At 46.9% G+C, this 17,949-nt stretch overlaps 1 protein-coding gene across 2 annotated transcripts in view; it reads right to left on the bottom strand.

Annotated features, from left to right (window-relative positions):
- Positions 1-17,435, bottom strand: part of Slc44a5 (solute carrier family 44 member 5) — a 295,928-nt gene extending 278,493 nt beyond the window's left edge. For both annotated transcript variants that reach the window (XM_029474880.1, XM_029474881.1), the window contains exon 1: positions 17,257-17,435. In XM_029474880.1, the coding sequence (XP_029330740.1) occupies positions 17,257-17,290 (34 nt within the window). In that variant the 5' untranslated portion in view covers positions 17,291-17,435. The remainder of the gene's footprint in view (positions 1-17,256) is intronic.
- Positions 17,436-17,949: the final 514 nt, after the last annotated feature.

Genomic DNA, 17,949 nt, shown 5'->3' with positions numbered 1-17,949 from the left:
TGGTGGGATTGCAAGCTGGTACAACCACTCTGGAAATCAGTCTGGCGGTTCCTAAGAAAATTGGATATAGTACTACAGGAAGATCCAGCAATTTCTCTCCTGGGCATATACCCAGAAGATGTTCCAACTTGTAATAAGGACACATGCTCCACTATGTTCATAGCAGCCTTATTTATAAGAGCCAGAAGCTGGAAAGATCCCAGGTGTCCCTCAACAAAGGAATGAATATAGAAAATGTGGTACATTTACACAATGGAGTACTACTCAGCTATTTAAAACAATGAATTTATGAAATTCTTAGGCAAATGGATGGACCTGGAGGAGATCATTCTGAGTGAGGTAACACAATCACAAAAGAACACACATGATATGCACTCACTGATAAGTGGATATTAGCCCAGAAACTTAGAATACCCAAGATACAATATCCAAAACACATGAAACTCAAAAACAAAAAAAAAAGGAAGACCAAAGTGTGGATACTTTGTTCCTTCTTAGAATGGGGAACAAAATTCCCATGGAAGGAGTTACAGAGACAATGTTCGGAGCAGAGCCTGAAGGAAAGACCATCCAGAGACCGCCCCACTTGGGGATCTATCCCATAAACAACCACCAAACCCAGACAGTATGCAGATGCCAACAAAAGCCTGATGATATAGCTGTCTCCTGTGAGGCTCTGCCAGTGCTTGGCAAATTCAGAAGTGGATGCTCACAACCATCCATTGGACGGAGCATAAGGTCCCCAATGAAGGAGCCAGAGAAAGTACCCAAGGAGCTGAAGGGGTTTGCAACCCCCATAGGAGGAACAACAATATGAACTAATCAGTACCCCCAGAGCTCCTTGGAACTTTACCACCAATCAAAGAAAACACATGGTGGAACTTGTGTCTCTAGCTGCATATGTAGCAGAGGATGGCCCAGTCCGTCATCAATGGGAGGAGAGGCCCTTGGTCCTGTGAAGGTTCTATGCCCCAGTATAGGGGAACGCCAGGACCAGGAATGGGAATGGATGGGTTGGGGAGCTGGGGGAGGGGGTAGGAGATTTTTGAAGGGGAAATTAGGAAAGGGGATAACATTTGAAATATAAATTAAAAAATATCTTTTAAAATAAAAAAAAATCATTTGGGTTTTTAAAGCATTTTTATTTTGTATTCATGTGTGCATGAGCATGCCACAGTGCACATGGGGAAGGGAAGAAGGGGGGAGATGTTCCAAAGGCTCTCGAAGGATGAGACATGAATGACTCCCAGTGCAGAAAGGACATTCGAAGACTGACTAGGTCGAGGCTGACAGCACTCACTGCTTGGAAAGACTTGAGTAAGGGCATCTCCTCATACTCGGTTCACAAACCCCAGGTCAGGATTTACATCGCCAAACAAATCAGAAAATCCCCTGTCCTAAGCATTCCAAATTTCCATGTTCAAAAACACCCCAGAAGTCCTGGACCCAGAAGTTACTTATCCCTGGAATAAATATGCTTATGGAGGATTGTTAAGATATTTTGTGATGGGCTGGCTCACTGGCTAAGAGTGCTTGTTGTTCTTACAGATGGCCTGAATTCAATACCCAACATCCTCAGTGGGCAGCTCTTCTTGCCTCTGCGGGTACCTAATTGCACAAAAGTGTGCAAACATATACACTCATACACCTAAACATAAATAAAAATAGATCTTTAAAGCTACTTTTGGTGAGTCAAAAAGTTCCTTATTTGAAATCTTGAAGAAATAAAGACAACAGTGATTATCTAGATCATGTCCTAGACTATTCAGGAATGGCCTAGAAACTTCTTTTTTGAAGACTGAGAACAGCTCTGGGCTGTATCTGTCAGTGACAGCTCACTGGTGCTCTCGTCTGTTCCCTCGCATAATTTGGGAAAAAATATATCATAAAATTTATTTATGTATTCATCAAACAACAGTTAAACACTTTTCTACATATGTGGTACCAAGAGAAAGCTTTGGTGGTCCCTAATTTTAAGAAGCTGATAGTGGAACCCTGGGGTGGAGTAGATGATTCACCATAGGTGAACACAAGGGCAGGACGAACAGTGAGAGACACTTGAAAGCCAAACCTTAGATGCCGCCAGTAAATGGAGATGATTCTGCATTGCTTTCTTCTGTTCGTTTTCTTCCTTAGAATTCAAGTTATGATCATATATCTAACCTGTAGACTAACTCTCTAAAATTTACAACACTATTCCAAGATCAATAAAAATGCTGAGCCGACCTAACTCTCATAATATCTAGTTGGTACCAAGGGCTTGTAAATATTAGCAGCAAATTCACTTTCCTTTTCAGTTTACTTAGACTCAGATGCTGCTGGCTCTACACACTAGACACAGTTCAACTTAGTAAACATGTTTACACAGGCATGCTGATGTATGTGGTGGTTTGGAAGAGAAGGGTCCCAGAGACTCATATGTTTGCACACTTGGTCTCCAGTTGGTGGACCTGATGGGAAAAGATCAGGTGGTAGGGTTTGCTGGGTTCACTGGGTTTGCTGGAGGCTGGGTGTTCTCTGGGTTTGCTGGAGGCTGGGTGTTCTCTGGGTTTGCTGGAGGCTGTGGTGTGTTCACTGGGTTTGCTGCAGACTGTGTGTTCACTGGGCTGGGCTTTGAGGTTTCACAAAACCTGTGGCATTCTTTGTATGCTCTCTGCCTCCCGTTTGTGGTTCAAGATGTGAGCTCTCAGCTGCTGCTCCAGCCGACATGCCCACTGCCTGCTGCTGCTTCTGTGCTGCCTCATCATGAGGGACTCTTAAACCCTCTCCCTGCTATAAGTTGTCTTCCTTGTGGTGTTTTATCACAGCAACAGAAAAGTAATTAATACAATACACTTGCACAGAAAATTCCCAGATATTAAGTGTTTATAAAAAAAAATTTTTTTTCAAAGAAAGAGAAGTAGATTCATTTTAAAATAAATTAGAAAGCTGGCAGTCCCTGGCTGACTAATTTGGGTATAGGCACTCTTCCTTCAGATTCAGAGCCCAGGCTTGCTGGCATCAAACCACAATGTCACCAGTGGGCAGAAGGGACAGGGGCTAAATAGAGCTCTCGCCCTGGAACACCAAGCCAACGAACAACTTCTAGTCAGGTCTTGGTTTCTTTCCAGAACTGTGGCTGAGAAGCTAAGGGCTTTGAGGTATAAGGAATTATGGGAAGAAAGACAAGAAAGTGCTTAGCTTAAAGGGAGGACACAACAGACTGGAGTATGGAAAAGTCATACAGGGGAACTGGTTGTTTTACTGAGTCTTAGTGGAAATATTCAGCATTACAATAACAAACACATCGTGAAGATAAAAGTGTAAAGGAATGGATTGTCAGCGTAAAGCGGATGTAGGCGCATTGGGGGAAGGCAAAGGATGGGTCAGGTCCAAACTCTGCAGGTTTTGTTTGGAATGTTAACTTTCCTTCCTGAACAGGCTGTGAGGAGTTATTCTGGGATTTTAGGGCTATAGAGTGAGCATCTCGCCTTTCAGGAGTGTCATATCCACTGCAGGGTGAGAAAGACTGGAGATCTAAGTCCACAGAGAGAAAATCAGATAGCAGAGAGGGGCTTCTAATTACGCCAGAAATGAGGCCTGCCAAATAAAGTCTGTGGCAGAAGCAAGAGAGAAAGGTATAGACATAAGTCAGTCATGTGAATGGCCTAACCAGGTAAGCAAAGGCCAGGGGAGAAGATGGACCAAAGGACTCTAACTGCTACCAGCAGATGGACTAGAAGCATTCTATAAAATCATCTCCATGGTAAATTATTTATGAGGAAAGACTAGATGGCAGCCTCGAAAATGAATAAAGAAATAGGAGCTGAGTTAGGTCCGTAGTTCAGCCAGGTCTAAATAATAACTCTACAAATTAAAACTTTATAAAATTTTGCACTAACTTAACCTGTGGACATCTAGCCTTATCCAATAGTTATTTGTTTATAAGTTATCTATGAAAATGCATGTGGCCACAGAGAGCTATTAGCCACCTAGTTTTCCCCCAAATGTAGCCTGGCTCCCACCTGACCACTCACATTGGAGAACAAGATGGAGGTACAGTGGTCTTCGCTGGCTCGTGACATTCCAGGGAAACCTCACCAGGTCCTCAGAATACAGACTTTGGTAAAAGAGCAACTAGCACAGAAATAGCATCCTCAAGCTTGACACACTCTCAGAGGTTTCTTAATGGTGTCCTAGGTCCTGGCAGCTGAGTCACACACACTGAGGAGGAGCTAGCTGGAGAGCTGACTCGGGTACAGTGGAGCACAGTTCAGCTATGAAAACGTTGCATGTTTTCTGAGACTTTCACTAAGGATCAACAAAGATACATCTGGACTTCTCACTCCCAGTGGTCTCCCCAATAATTCCTGACCCTGGTACCAGTTCTTAAGATTCCCCTCTCAACATGCAGACCCAACGTACAGAAATACATGGTAGAGGGTAGAAGCTCACTGACCCTCACAGCTAAGGGAAGTCTGAACTCAGCAAAAGTCCTAGTATGCAAAAGATATTCCAGAACGCCAGAATCTACACAATTACCTGTAACACTTCCCTCAGAACTTCCCTTTGGTAAATGACTGCTTCTGTAAGTTCACTTACACCATGGGATGGTGCCAAATACCTGACCATGGTTGATCCTTCCAGCCACGTTAGATAACTGTCTCAGCCCACAGCAGCTTACATAATCTCTCATCTCTCCATGGTGCTTAAGGTCCAGAAATTCTGAATCATAGTGAGAATTTACCATGGTTTTAAAAAGAGAGCAATACTTTAGAAGTAGTCGAGCAAAGTCTTTGTTTGAGCTTTCTGATGTTTGTCTAGATTAGTAGGATCTGTGAAGCATGATAATAATTCAGTAAGGTTTCCAGAAAGCTTTAAAAAGTAATTGTTGGAAGCTATTAAGACAACACTATTGTCCTGATCTCTGAATTGGGCCTCTCCCCCCTACCCCGAGAAGAAAAGGGGGTCAAAAGTGGGCCACTGACGCACTGCTCTGAGAACAACCACAGATTGTTCCAGCCCTAAGTCAGTGCCGGATGTCCTGACCTCAAGATGTACCCTGATACTGCCAAACCAAGTTCCTGCTTCCCTGTGTAGTTGCCAAAAGAAAAATTTCCCCTGCCCCATTCCTCCTGCTGAGAAGTACTTCCTCTTTTTCCGAATGCCCCATCCCCTCCTGCAGAGGTGCATTTCCGGCTGCCCCATTCCTCCTGCTGAGAAGTACTTCCCCTTTTGCTTGTGCATTTAAACCTTGAGCCTTGCTAATACAGTGAGACCTTGATGCTACTCAGACTGCTTCCGTGTGTCATTCATTGCACAAGGTTCTCGTCTCTCTCTACCCCCCATTTGGTTCTTAGGAGAAGGTCCCCTCGAGACTCTCGAATAACTGGACCTGCTGGACAGGTCAAGTAATATAACCTAGTGGTTAAATACAGGGCTGAGTTCAAAGGTGGCCCTTGATGGGTTCAAGTCAGCTACAATGGCCCTGCGCACATCTATTGATTATCAGCATGTTTAACAACTTCATGGTCCACCTTTAGCCACCAAAACTTTTCTGTTAAAGGTGTAAAGTCAGGAGTATCAAGGTCACGGTCATGGGGAAACAATGTGATGATAAACTTGTGCAAACAAAAAAGTGAGTAAGAGGCTGGGATCAGCAAAGATGAAGAAAAATGAGCTTAATTCAGTGCAGGAGATGCTGTTACCACTGCAACTGTTGACACAAGAGCCAGCAAGAAGCTTCTCTTTTCGATTTTATAACGTCTATATCTTTTTAATTTATACGCACAGAATATACAAAGTCACCAGCTAAACTTAAGATAACTTGAATTTTTGATAAAGCCAATCAATGTGACAATAAGTTTTTAGTAAGATACTAATAGAACATCAGTTTTGAAAATCCTATTTTGTCTTTGGACTTAAACACTGAAACACAATTCAAGGAACAGAAAAATTTAAGCTATTTCAAGTTTTTGAAGTGTACAAATTGGTGCAGGAGCTTGAAGCAGCTCATCACAGCACATGCACAGTCACGAGCAGAGAAAGAAAGATGCATGGATGTCTGCTTACTTGTGCTTAGCTCAGGTTCATTCCTCTATACCATTCAGAAACCCCTGCCTAGGGAATGGTACTGCCCACAGGGGGCCATGTCTCCCAAAGTCAATTAATTTAATTAAGACAATCCACTATGGGCTGACCCGATATACACATCCTCATTGAGACTCTCCCCAGGCAAGTCTAGGTTGTGTCAAGTTGACAGTGGCAGCTGAGCATCACGCCTGGCTTTTCTCTTCTGTGAGGTCCTTCCCATATTGTGTCCCTTGGATAGTGCCCACCCTACTGAGATCCCCTACTTGCTCTCTAGCATCATTCATCAGCACTGATCCAAATTCCCCTTCCTGGGCTGTACTCTCTTTCTCTCATAGCAATTTTAATACCAACAATTTGCTTATTATTCATCTGCCTTCCCTATCTGGCTTGCAAACTTTACAAAGTCCTCTGAATTGTTCTCTGAATAGTGTCCAACACAGAGGAACTGACCAGCTAGTGTTTGGTGAGTGAGCAAAATAAAGCAGACTTATATCTTAGCCTGATGTAGAAGGGTAGAAGAGATGACTGTTTCCTTTTCTTTATCCCCTCCTTTGGTTTCTTTTCTTTTTAAAAGCCATTATGTAGCCCAGGATAGCCTTAAACTCACTCCAGTTCCTAGGCTGGCCTCTGTTAGGATCCTTCTGTTTCAGACTCCTAAATAGTGGAATTATAGATCCACACACTATACCAACTCTCTGGGTTTCCTGCCTGTCTTAGGTTTTACTGCTGTGAACAGACACTATGACCAAGGCAACTCTTATAAGGACAACATTTAATTGGGGCTGGCTTAGAGGTTCAGTCCATCATCATCAAGTAGGAACATGGCAGCACCAGGCAGACATGGTGCAAGAGGAGCTGAGAGTTCTACATCCTCATCTGAAGGATGCTAGCAGAATATTCCTTTCCAGGCAGCTAGGATGAGGGTCNTAAAGCCCACACCCACAGTGACACACCTACTCCAACCAGGCCACATTTACTCAACAGGGTCACACCTTCTAATAGTGCTACTCCCTGGGCCAAGCATATAGAATCCATCACACTAGATGAACATCAAAGGACAAGCTGAGGTAGGAGAGAGGGTTTCTTTGGTAGAAAGAAGTGGCTAAAAGTAATTGAAGATATTTTATTGGCAGATCCTAGGGGTTTTGTTGTTTTAATTGACAAATGAAGTGTATACATATGATAGAATCGTTTAGTTCCCACTCTGTTCCCCTTCCCTGAACAGTATGATTGCCCGAGATGGCCTGAGAGAGAAAGCCAAGCAGGCCTGCTGGGGGTGATGGAGACCTCGGGCAATGGGAAGTGCAGTGGGAAACACATTTCTCTCAGGAGGCACGCTTCATTGAGCAGCCCGATTAATTGGGGGGAACAAAAGCTATTTAAACCTGGGGGGGCAGAGTAGGAGCTAGCGATGAGTGTACATCATTGGTCAGGGCCAGGGTGCTGGGGCTGCCTCATTTGCTTAAGGAGGAATCCCAGGTGCTGCTGGGAATGACCTTATAAGGGAAGAGGAAGTTTAACCTGACTACAAGGCTGCTTGGCCCCCTCTGGTGGAACAAAGGTGGAGGTGCAGAGCTACCTGTCGGAGATTTCCAGGTTTAGACAAGCCTTGAACCCATTCTTACTCCAGGCCTGCTCCCTACAGTTCCACGGCTCCCCAGGGCCCCACATGATAGCATCCTTTGATACATACGTGCATTGTAAAGAGGTCATTATAACATATGTATTACTTCACAAACTTAATCCATTTTATGATAAGAACTGAAATCTTTGGTCTATGAGGGATTAACTGTAGCTGGTCTGTGGTGTCAGAGCTTTAGCCCTTGTGTGTGTGCCTCTGTTACTCCTGTCTCTAACACAGCGGCGCCTCTAAGCAAGCGTCTAAACTCGCAGAAACTGAAGCTCAGGAGGAAAAAAGATCCCCAGCAAGGGTGGAGAACCAACCAGCTGCTAAGGGAACTTGGGGAAATTTCAGCTTTAAGAGAAATTCACTAATTAGAAAAGAGAGCTAAAGATTCAAAACCGACAGAGTGCTAATGAAGACTGTGAATTAAAGACTTCCTTCCTTCCTTTCTCTGGATCCCAGAAGCAGGAGATGAGGTTCAGGGGACCCTTAAAGGCACCATACAAATAAGCACATTAATACCACTACATTGCAGGGCACTTCTGAATTTTCTCTCACATACACAATACCTCGCCTAGTATTTATACACCAGCAGAAGAGGGCTGCCATGCTTACCAAAAGAAAGAAAAGCAGAAACAGTACCCACGTGCATATTCATTATCTAGTTTTATACAACAAATTAGCACCCAAAAAAAGCTTAAGACAATAGAGAACACCTAGTTATCTCTCACAATTTCCATGATGCCAGAACCCAAAAATACGGCTTCATTGGGTGGCCCAGGATCAAGGTTAATCGTGGAATTCAGTCAGACATTAGTGGAGACTCAGATGTCAGAAAGTTTGCCTGAGGTGGGGAACCCATTTTCACAGTGCTTCCCTGGAGGTTGCTGGATAACATCCAGGAAAGGCAATACAGGGGATGCTCATGCAATTTCACAATACAGAAGCTGTTTTTCTTCTATGTGAGGGCACTGTGTGAGGGCAGAGGCCACAGGAGTCTGGAGCAGCAGCACCCGTGAGATCCATCCGGCCTTCCGCTGTGCCCTCTCACATAAGTCAACCCAGACTCCATTAGCAAGGGGAGAGCACCAGGCTGCCTTTACCAGCAGGTGCAGTACATTAAGGGGCTTGATGACTCACTGCCACAATGCCTACATGACCTAAATATGAATACCAAAATAACATGAAAACTCTCGAGGGCTGATTCAGAGTCCAGTATCTCAATATGTACTCCGTATTCAATACATACATAGTGAGACCTGACTCTAACTTCCCACGCATGTTTGTAGGCCCATACGTACACCTATGTATATTCTGTGTTTCTGGACTTGTAAATGGTACACTGAGCACACCTCTTGCGGGCATAAGTTGTTCTTCAATGTCATCCTACTCACCTCTCACTGCTCTCTCTGCTCCTCAAGAAGCCAACGGTGAACGAACGCACAGATTCTCACCACTACGAAAATAAAGTGATGTCACAAACACATTGTGGCAGTGTCACTAAGGCCAGCCCCACTCTGGGGGACTCCGGGCTTGAGGTTCTTTTGCCTCGCTCTCCAAAGAGCCCCACTGAGGACAGAGGAAAGGTAGTGAGAGACACACTAAGCCCTGGAAGTTCAGGAACCCTTTATTTTTCATTGATAAAGAAACAGACAGTATGAAGGTGGGAACAGATGCTCAAGGGCTTTAAAACAATCTGTCGTTGATCATCCATAGATATCAGGCCATCTTCTAATCAGAAAGGTTTAAGGTGGAGAGAACATCCAAGAAGGTCCATACCCACCCCCACACACACACACACACAGACGCACACACACACCCTGTCAGCGTTTCCACAGTGACTTCTGAGATGGAAGAGCCAACTTCCTCCACTAAGTTAACCCAGTCAATAGCCACCTCCCCCCACCCCACCCTCGTGATAATGAGAGTTATTTGTATTTCAGGCTTTTTGCATAGGTGAGGTCTGTGATTTATAGGTACAATCTAGCAAGAGGTCAAACCCATTGCTCTTTTAAGTCTGCGTGTTTTTAGGCAGCAAATACTGTACACGTAACAGAACAGCCCAAAGCACAGGCTTCCCTGACTCCCCTGCCCTCCATGCTTAAGTGACAGGATTTCTTTTGCAGTATGCTCACACCAGGCTCCCGAGGCTCTTGGCAAAATCATGAATTGTCTGGTGTCTGAGCCCTTGTGACTCAGTCTGAGGGTTTTCTGCACCCCCTCTCCCAACTCCACTCTCTTCCTTGGGCTTCTTTTGTCACCTAGGAGACAGCAGATGCCTTCCTCATTCCACTACTAAGCAGTCACATTCCAGACCCTCCCTCGGAACCTTCTCTTCCATGATTGCTCTCTCTGACTACCTTGTTTTGAGAGGCATTCTCAGATCTAATTAAATGATCTCCATTAAAATGTTAACTTGGGACATGCTGGGTGGCTCACTAGTTAAAGCCTCCGAGGCCAAGTCTGTGTTGCTAAGTTGGATGCCTGGGACCTGCATGGTGAAAGAAAATTACCATAAGTAGTCCTCTGACCTCCACATATGCCATGGCGTGTGGACAGCCCCCAAACACACACTGTAGAAAAACTAAATAGTAAATTAAAATGTTGGATTGATCCTTGCTTTGTAGATTGAGACACCATATTTCAGCCACAAATACTGTAGCTATTTTTGGTGCGTTCTAAGAGAGAATAAGAGTAACTAAACCCTTGGAGAAATGAGGTCTCAGTCAGGTGTAGCAGTGCACGACTTCAATGCCAGCACTTGGGAGGTAGAAGCAGGTAGATGAGTTCAAGGCTACCCTGGTGTACACAGTGAGTTCCAAAATAGCCAGCATGCTAAGTTTCTGGGCTAATATCCACTTATCACTGAGTACATATTGTGTGAGTTCCTTTGTGATTGTGTTACCTCACTCGGGATGATGCCCTCCAAGTCCAAGATATAAGATACAATTTGCTAAACGCATGAAACTCAAGAAGCATGAAGACCAAAGTGTGGACACTNTGCNCCTTCTTAGAATTGGGAACAAAACACCCANGGAAGGAGTTACAGAGACAAAGTTNGNAGCTGTGANGAAAGGATGGACCANCTAGAGACTGCCATANCCAGGGATCCATCCCANAATCAGCTTCCAAACGCTGACACCATTGCATACACTAGCAAGATTTTGCTGAAAGGACCCAGATATAGCTGTCTCTTGTGAGACTATGCCAGGGCCTAGCAAACACAGAAGTGGATGCTCACAGTCAGCTACTGGATGGATCACAGGGCCCCCAATGGAGGAGCTAGAGAAAGTACCCAAGGAGCTAAAGGGATCTGCAACCCTATAGGTGGAACAACATTATGAACTAACCAGTACCCCGGAGCTCTCGACTCTAGCTGCACATGTATCAAAAGATGACCTAGTCGGCCATCACTGGAAAGAGAGGCCCATTGGACTTGCAAACTTTATATGCCCCAGTACAGGGGAACGCCAGGGCCAAAAAGTGGGAGTGGGTGGGTAGGGGAGTGCGGGGGAGGGTATGGGGGACTTTTGGGATAGCATTGGAAATGTAAATGAGGAAATTACCTAATAAAAAAAATAGCCAGCATGCATAGTGAAACCCTGTCCTGAAGAAAAACAACACCCCACACCAGAGAAAGAAAGAAAGAAAGAAAGAAAGAAAGAAAGAAAGAAAGAAAGAAAGAAAGAAAGAAAGAAAGAAAGAAAAAAAGAAAGAGAGAGAGAGAAAGAGAGAGAGAGAGAGAGAGAGAGAGAGGGAGAAGAGGATGGGGAGGAGGGACGTCTATCAGAGAACACATAAATCCTGTCTTTTGGAAGACTGAGGCAGGAAGATTGCCACTCAAGCCAGACTGGGCTATGTAGTGAATTAAAGGCCAGCCTGGGCTATGTAGCCAAACCCAGTCTCAATACACCAGAAGCAAACAGAGTAGGCTGGGAATATTGCTCAGTAGTATAGCACAGTTGCTTAGCTTGTGTGAAGCCATGGGTTCAATTCTCTGAACCAGGAGAAAGAACAGGAGAGCAAAGACAAGTGAAGCCTTTTGGGTCACATGACTCAGTCTAGGGAGGTGATGCGAAGAAACCTGCCCACCACCCTGGAATCAAACTTGTTTGGGTTTGTTGTTGTTGTTGCTGCTGCTGCTGCTGCTGCTGCTGCTGCTGCTGCTGCTGCTTCTGCTGCTGCTGCTGCTGCTGCTGCTGCTGCTGCTGCTGTTTTGGTTCAGTTTGAGACAATATCTTACTCCATTGTCTAAGCTGTACTGGAACCCACTGTGTAATTAAGTCTGGCATCAAGCCGGAGTCAATCCTCCTGAGGCAGAGTTGGGGGTTAGGAATGGTTTAAGAACATGGAACTCTACATAGTTTGGGCAATTTTTAGTCTAGGACCCTTACCTACGTGCCCTATGCCATACATAGTGTGTCACTACATAGACTAGGCTGGCCTTGAGTGGCAGTCTTCCTGCCTCAGCCTTCCAAATGGCATGGTTAAATGTGTTCTCTAATAAGCCTTCCTCTTCCTCTTCTCCTCCTGCTCCTCCTCCTTCTCCTCCTTTTCCTCCTCCTCCCCCTCCTCCCCTTTTTCCCACCTCCTTCTCTTCTTCCTCCTCCTCTTCTTTCTTCTTCCTTCCTTCCTCCTCCTTTCTTTCTTTCTATCTCTCTTTCTGTCTTTTTTTTTTTTTTAGTGGGGTGTTGGTTTCTTCAAGACAGGGTCTTGCTATGTACACTAGCTGTTTTGGAACTCACTATAAACTACATTTCCAAGCAATGGACATATTAAGCTGCGAGAAACCTAGCAGCCATGTGCACACTGAGCGTTATACCACCCCTCTCCAAACAATGGATGTTTCTCCCCCTTCGTCACCATCAAATGTGGAGAGTTTCTAGTCAGTCGTAGTCCAGTTTTAACAGAAGTAGGAGCTGATCCAGCCTGAATTATTGTGGGAACACAACCGAGGCTAATCACACCGTCTAAGTGAGCTTCTGTGATCTCCTGTCTCCATCTTCTACCTATGTATAGCCAGGCATGCCTATGGGAAGGGACATGTGCGGTATACAAAAGGTTATAGAACTCAAATCTGTCAATCACAACGAAGAACCGCATGTGGCTTATTCTTAGCAATAATAACCTCCTCTCTCCCAGGACTCGAATGCAGGAATTCCCAGACAATAACCTGCAGGGCTTGAGTCCTGCCCCTCAGGTGGCCCACTGTCACTCTGGACAACATACTTCTTCTGTCGTCACTTTGTTTGTGAATGTGTTCCCTTGCTGCGTTGTGATCTCTGCGTGCCTATATTTCACTTCCTTGAATTAGAGGCTAAGGACCTGGAGACATGGGGCCCACCAGACACTGTAACGTCCTCCTCAGCCTCCTAGAACTGGATTACAGGCCTGTGACCCCACACTCGACTTCCTAGCATCCTTCTGTAGGACTGTAATGTAGACAGACAGAAACATCAATTGAATTGATGAGTCGAACCCAGTGTCTTCTCCCTTCACCTAAAATCCTTGTTCTCATTTATAATAACACGGATCTGGGTTCTCTTCACCTGTCTCTAACCCACTGACACACTGGCCTTCCTTTTTTTCCTGGAACCTGCCCAGTGACTGCTTCATTCTTTCCTGGGAGCCTGCAGGGCTGTGTTCCTGGGCTATCACTCCTTCCCAATGTAAATATCATCTCCCAACAACTGAAGTGACCTGGCAGCCACTTTAAAGTACACTCACTGCCTTTCCTGACTTCCTTGTTGTATCGAACACTATGTGAAGTTTTCCCAATCTGTGCACTACCTGCCCCCTTCCAGGCCTCCTCTTAGACTCCTTATGGCTTCTCATGGTAATAGATATGTCCCCAATGCTTCCCACAATCCCTGGCCAGTAGTCAATGTCCACATGAGCTGGACAAACAGATGGTTCTGAGCTTAGGTGTAAGCTTTGAACTTTAGTGACTTAGAAGGAAGCTTCATTCATTTCTTTTTGTTGCTGGGATAAAATACCCGACCAAAGGCAACTCAAGAGAAAGAGAGTTCATTCAGGTTTAAAAAGAGGCATGGCAACTGGCAGAAAGCGCTGGAAGTTGAGACCCACATCTCCAATAGCAAACAAGAAGTAGAGAGAAAAAAATAGAAGTGGGTCAAAGCTATGACCTCTCAAAGCCAGCCCCAGGGAACCATTTCTCCAGCAAGGCTGCACCCCTAAAGGCTCCATAAGCTCCTCCAGCCACGCCATCCACTGGGAACCAAAATGTTCAATTCAGAATTCGAACCATCTCATAAGTCTTGATTGTTCTTACAGTGGGAATGGAGTTAACAACACCATAGCCAACTCAACTGGCTTGGGTTTATAAGACATCGCTCCTGGACGTGCTGAAAATTCCATTTGCCCTTTTGAAAGACTGTTCTTAGGATGAGAGATTAGAAATGAACACTACTGTTTCCCTGGTAAAGCCTGCTGATAGCCCGACTCGTCTGTCCATGTAAATTTCCCTCTGCCTGGCCTCCAAATGATGGAGATGCGACATCTCTATGGCTAGGACTCCAGAAGTCAGCAAGCACCATGGCTATCCAAAGCTACAGCATGACTTCTCCCCAAAGGCAGAGCAGAGCGGCACTCCAGCAGCCTACCCCACCACCACCACCACCATGAGCAGAGCGGCACTCCAGCACCTACCCCATCACCACCACCACCATGAGCAGAGTGGCACTCCAGCAGCCTACCCCACCACCACCACCATGAGCAGAGCGGCACTCCAGCAGCCTACCCCATCACCACCACCACCATGAAGAAGCCTACAAGTTTCCATTTCTACTAGGTGAATGGTAGGATGTGGTTGGTCTCACATCAGCTCAGCAAGCCTGTAGCCATGGGTTTTTGTTCAGTTCTTCCCTTGAAAGATAAAACGGAAGACTGGCCCAGTTCCCAACCTGTAATCTCAACAGCTGGGAGGCTGAGATAGGAGGATAGCCTTGAGTTCAAGGCTAGACTTGGCTATATGGTGAGTCCAGCCTGAGTTACATAGTAAGACCTTGTCTCAAGAAGCAAAAAGATAGATGGTAGATAGATGGATGGACAGATGGATGGACAGACAGACGTAACGTGGGTGTATGAATGACAACTTTCCAGGTTTGAGTCCATCTGTGTCTAAGATGGCAAGCAAATCCTGCTGACTTGAAACACAAAGGATGTTTAATGCTGCTTTTGTTCTAAGAAATAGCAAATTCTCCAAATTCAAAAATGAAAATGAGAACTTCAACATTAGCAGGGAGAACCAGGAGTTGAGAGCAGTGGAGCCAACTTCTCCTTTCAGAAAAGCTGTGTGAAGAAATCACGTCTTTAAAAAAAAAAAAAAAAAAAAAAACTGTGGTGAAATTTCTTGGGTTCGTGTGTCCTGGGAAAGTTTGATTATTTGTGTTTCTGGATCAACAGTTAATATGTAAATGGCAAGTTCCATTAATCTTGTTCTGCAAGCATCTCACTGTCAAACTAGATTTACTCTGGAAAGGGTTATTCCTTCTTGACAGACAAAAAACAAAGTGGCTTGTTGTTCTGAGGGAAGGGAAGATGAAAAGGGATGAGGGAGAAGAGGGGAAGGAGGAAGCAAGGGGAGGAAGAAGGGAGGGAGGGAGAAGGGAGAGGGAGGAGGGAGGGAGGTAGAAGAGGGAGGGAGGGAGAACAGGAAAGGAGAGGGAGGAGAAAGCCGGAGGAGGGAAAGGGAGAGGGGAGGAAGGAGAAGGAGGAAGAAGGGGGAGGAGGAGGAAGGGGAGGAGGGAGGAGGAAAGGGAGGGAGGAGAATGGGGCTGTGTCTTTCCACACATCTCTTCTGTTAACTCCCCCGTCATTCCTTCTGCCTCACTTGCATCTTTCTGAGCCTTGGCCAAGCAGGTTCATTCCTAGAGTGAGATTTTTCCCAGCCAGCATGTAGTGTAGAATGAGAGTCTACACTTTCATGGCCCATTTAAGGTCTGCGAGGGTCTGGGTGGGTAAGAACTGCCTTCCTGCCAGCAGAGAGCAACATCAGCAGTGCTGAAACAGTCCTTCTGTTTGGCTCCGTGGTGCCATATGGCTTCATACAGTGTAGAGTGTGCACCCTGTCAATCGGAGGTTACACGAATTCTTTGCTATGTGGCAAGGAGAGACAAGCGTCTTGCATGGATAAATTCTGTCAGCCTTCACAGAGGGCCTTGAAAGACTCATCAGTGGGGGGTGGGGACGGGGTTATGAGGTCTAAGGCCTCTGCTGCTGACCAGAAGTCACAGTGCTTTTAAGGAAAGTCATTTAAGTACAGTTGCTGTCAGCAGGTGACAGTTTCAACAAGGAAATACCCACAGTGTTTGTAGGAACGTCTCTGGAGAATCTCGGATGATGATTTTTAACCCTTTCCAGTAAGTCATTCAAAGTCCAGACATCCAGGCAGAGCACCTAAGTAAACGGGAATCCGCAGCAAAAACTAGGGGAAAGAACAATAAGCAAACCCAAGGTCCTTGCACTGCTGTGGTCCAAAGCAACACATTTCGTCCTAGGCCCAGCTCTCACCGCGGGATCGCAGTCCTTGCTTAACCCCAAGGCGGTGTAAGGAGTCTCTGTCCCACAGGCTATGGGGTCCACTGCGTTGCAATCCAACTTTAAACATTGATCCTTCTTCCTGGAAAAAACCCTCGGGTTCCTGTCTGGATAAGCATGCCCTTCTCGTGCTGCTTGGTGCCTTGTCACCCCCTTCCCTCTGTCTCCAGTGCTGCAGCCAGCGAAGGACCTAGCAGCGAGTCACTACCTCGCTGAGTTTGCGCTCCGCGCACCTGTTCCCCAGGGCTGATGGGAGTCAAGCAGGAGGCGGGTTTTCCCTGGTTTCGCCCAAAGTGAGCAGAGGTGCCTCGAGTTACCCTAGCAACAAGCTCTTCCCACAACCTTCCAGCATCCTTTCCACCCCTCAACTTTCCAACTTTTGGCAAACGTATTTCCAAAGAAGCAACAAGGGGATGACCCAGTTGGAGTCCAAGCCCGTCTGGACAAGAGCCCACAAGGATCTGGCCAGTAGCAAGGCCCCTTGACAATAGGTTGGGATGGGGAGAGAGACAGCCAGACAACCAGGGATGGGAAGATTAAGAAAATGGACGCAGAACTTGCCTGTCCCCCCCACCCCCCGCGCGCGCCGTCCCTCCCCGCGCACCCCCGGAGATGAAGGGAAAAGAAGCAGGGCTTTAGGAAAAGAGACAGATGAGAGGAGATGAAGATAGAGAGATAGAGGTTGGAACAGGAGAGGGAGAAAGACCGACTTGGGTCACTTCTCCTCAGGAGCCAGTCAAATGCAACAGATACCCGATCCCCAAGCCGCAGTGTAGAAAGGGAGTGTGGTGACAAGAGTCTCCAGGTTCCAAACCAGAGACAAACTCCTTCTCAAGAGTCCCCGAGGCCGAGGGAGACAACCGTGTTCAGAAGAGTCTCGCCCCAACCCATCCCCTGCAGAAGGCAAACTCTTGCCCGCTGCTACCTGCCACTTGGCCAAACCAGGCTGCGATACTGCCAGCGGAGACGTGGATATGGAGGTGGAGACAAGAAGGACTCACCCTGGCTGCTGGGGGGCTTTCTCTTCCGGGCCATCCTCAGTCTGGTCCCTTCCCCCGGGTCCGCCGCGCAGAGCCTCCTGTGCCGCGCAGCCCCGGGAGCTCCCGTCGCCTGAGCTCAGCGAGCTCTTTGTGGCGGTGATGGCATATGCCAGGAGGCGGCGGTCAGGTTGCTGTGCTCCACTCCACTCGGCTCTGCTGCGCGGGCGCAGTCGCCTCTCAGCTGCCCGCCGCCAGACCGAGCCCCCGCACGCTCTGCGGCGGCCACGGCGGCCCCCTCTGCTGTGCGGCGCCTCTGCTGGAGGCGCAGCGCCAGGTCCCCGGAGCGCCAGCCCAGCGCCCACCTCCCTCGATCGCGCGCCCGCCCTCCCCACGCGTCCCCCTCCCCACGCGCCGAGCCCTCCGTCCCGCGGGCGCCGCCAGCCCTGGCACAGCACCCTCGTCCAGCGACAGTTGGTAGCGGCTGAGGATGGCAGGGACATTCCAGTCAGCGGGATTCAAGGGGGCTGTTGGACTGAACCCCAGTCTGGCATTCCTGTTTCTCAAGGGCGCCGGGGTCCCCAGCTGACTGAGACAGGATCTGTTCATCACCTAAAAGAGCAGTCCTCCTCCGCAGACCCTGAATCACATCTGGGCGATGGGCTGGAGTGTCAGCTACTTCTGGTCCTCCTGAGGGAGGATGTTAAGCTGGAGGAC

The sequence above is a fragment of the Mus caroli genome, chromosome 3, assembly GCF_900094665.2.
Source record: "Mus caroli chromosome 3, CAROLI_EIJ_v1.1, whole genome shotgun sequence".
Lineage (NCBI taxonomy): Eukaryota > Metazoa > Chordata > Mammalia > Rodentia > Muridae > Mus > Mus caroli.
Note: the sequence above shows the minus strand (reverse complement) of the source record. Positions and strands in the feature narration are given on the sequence as shown.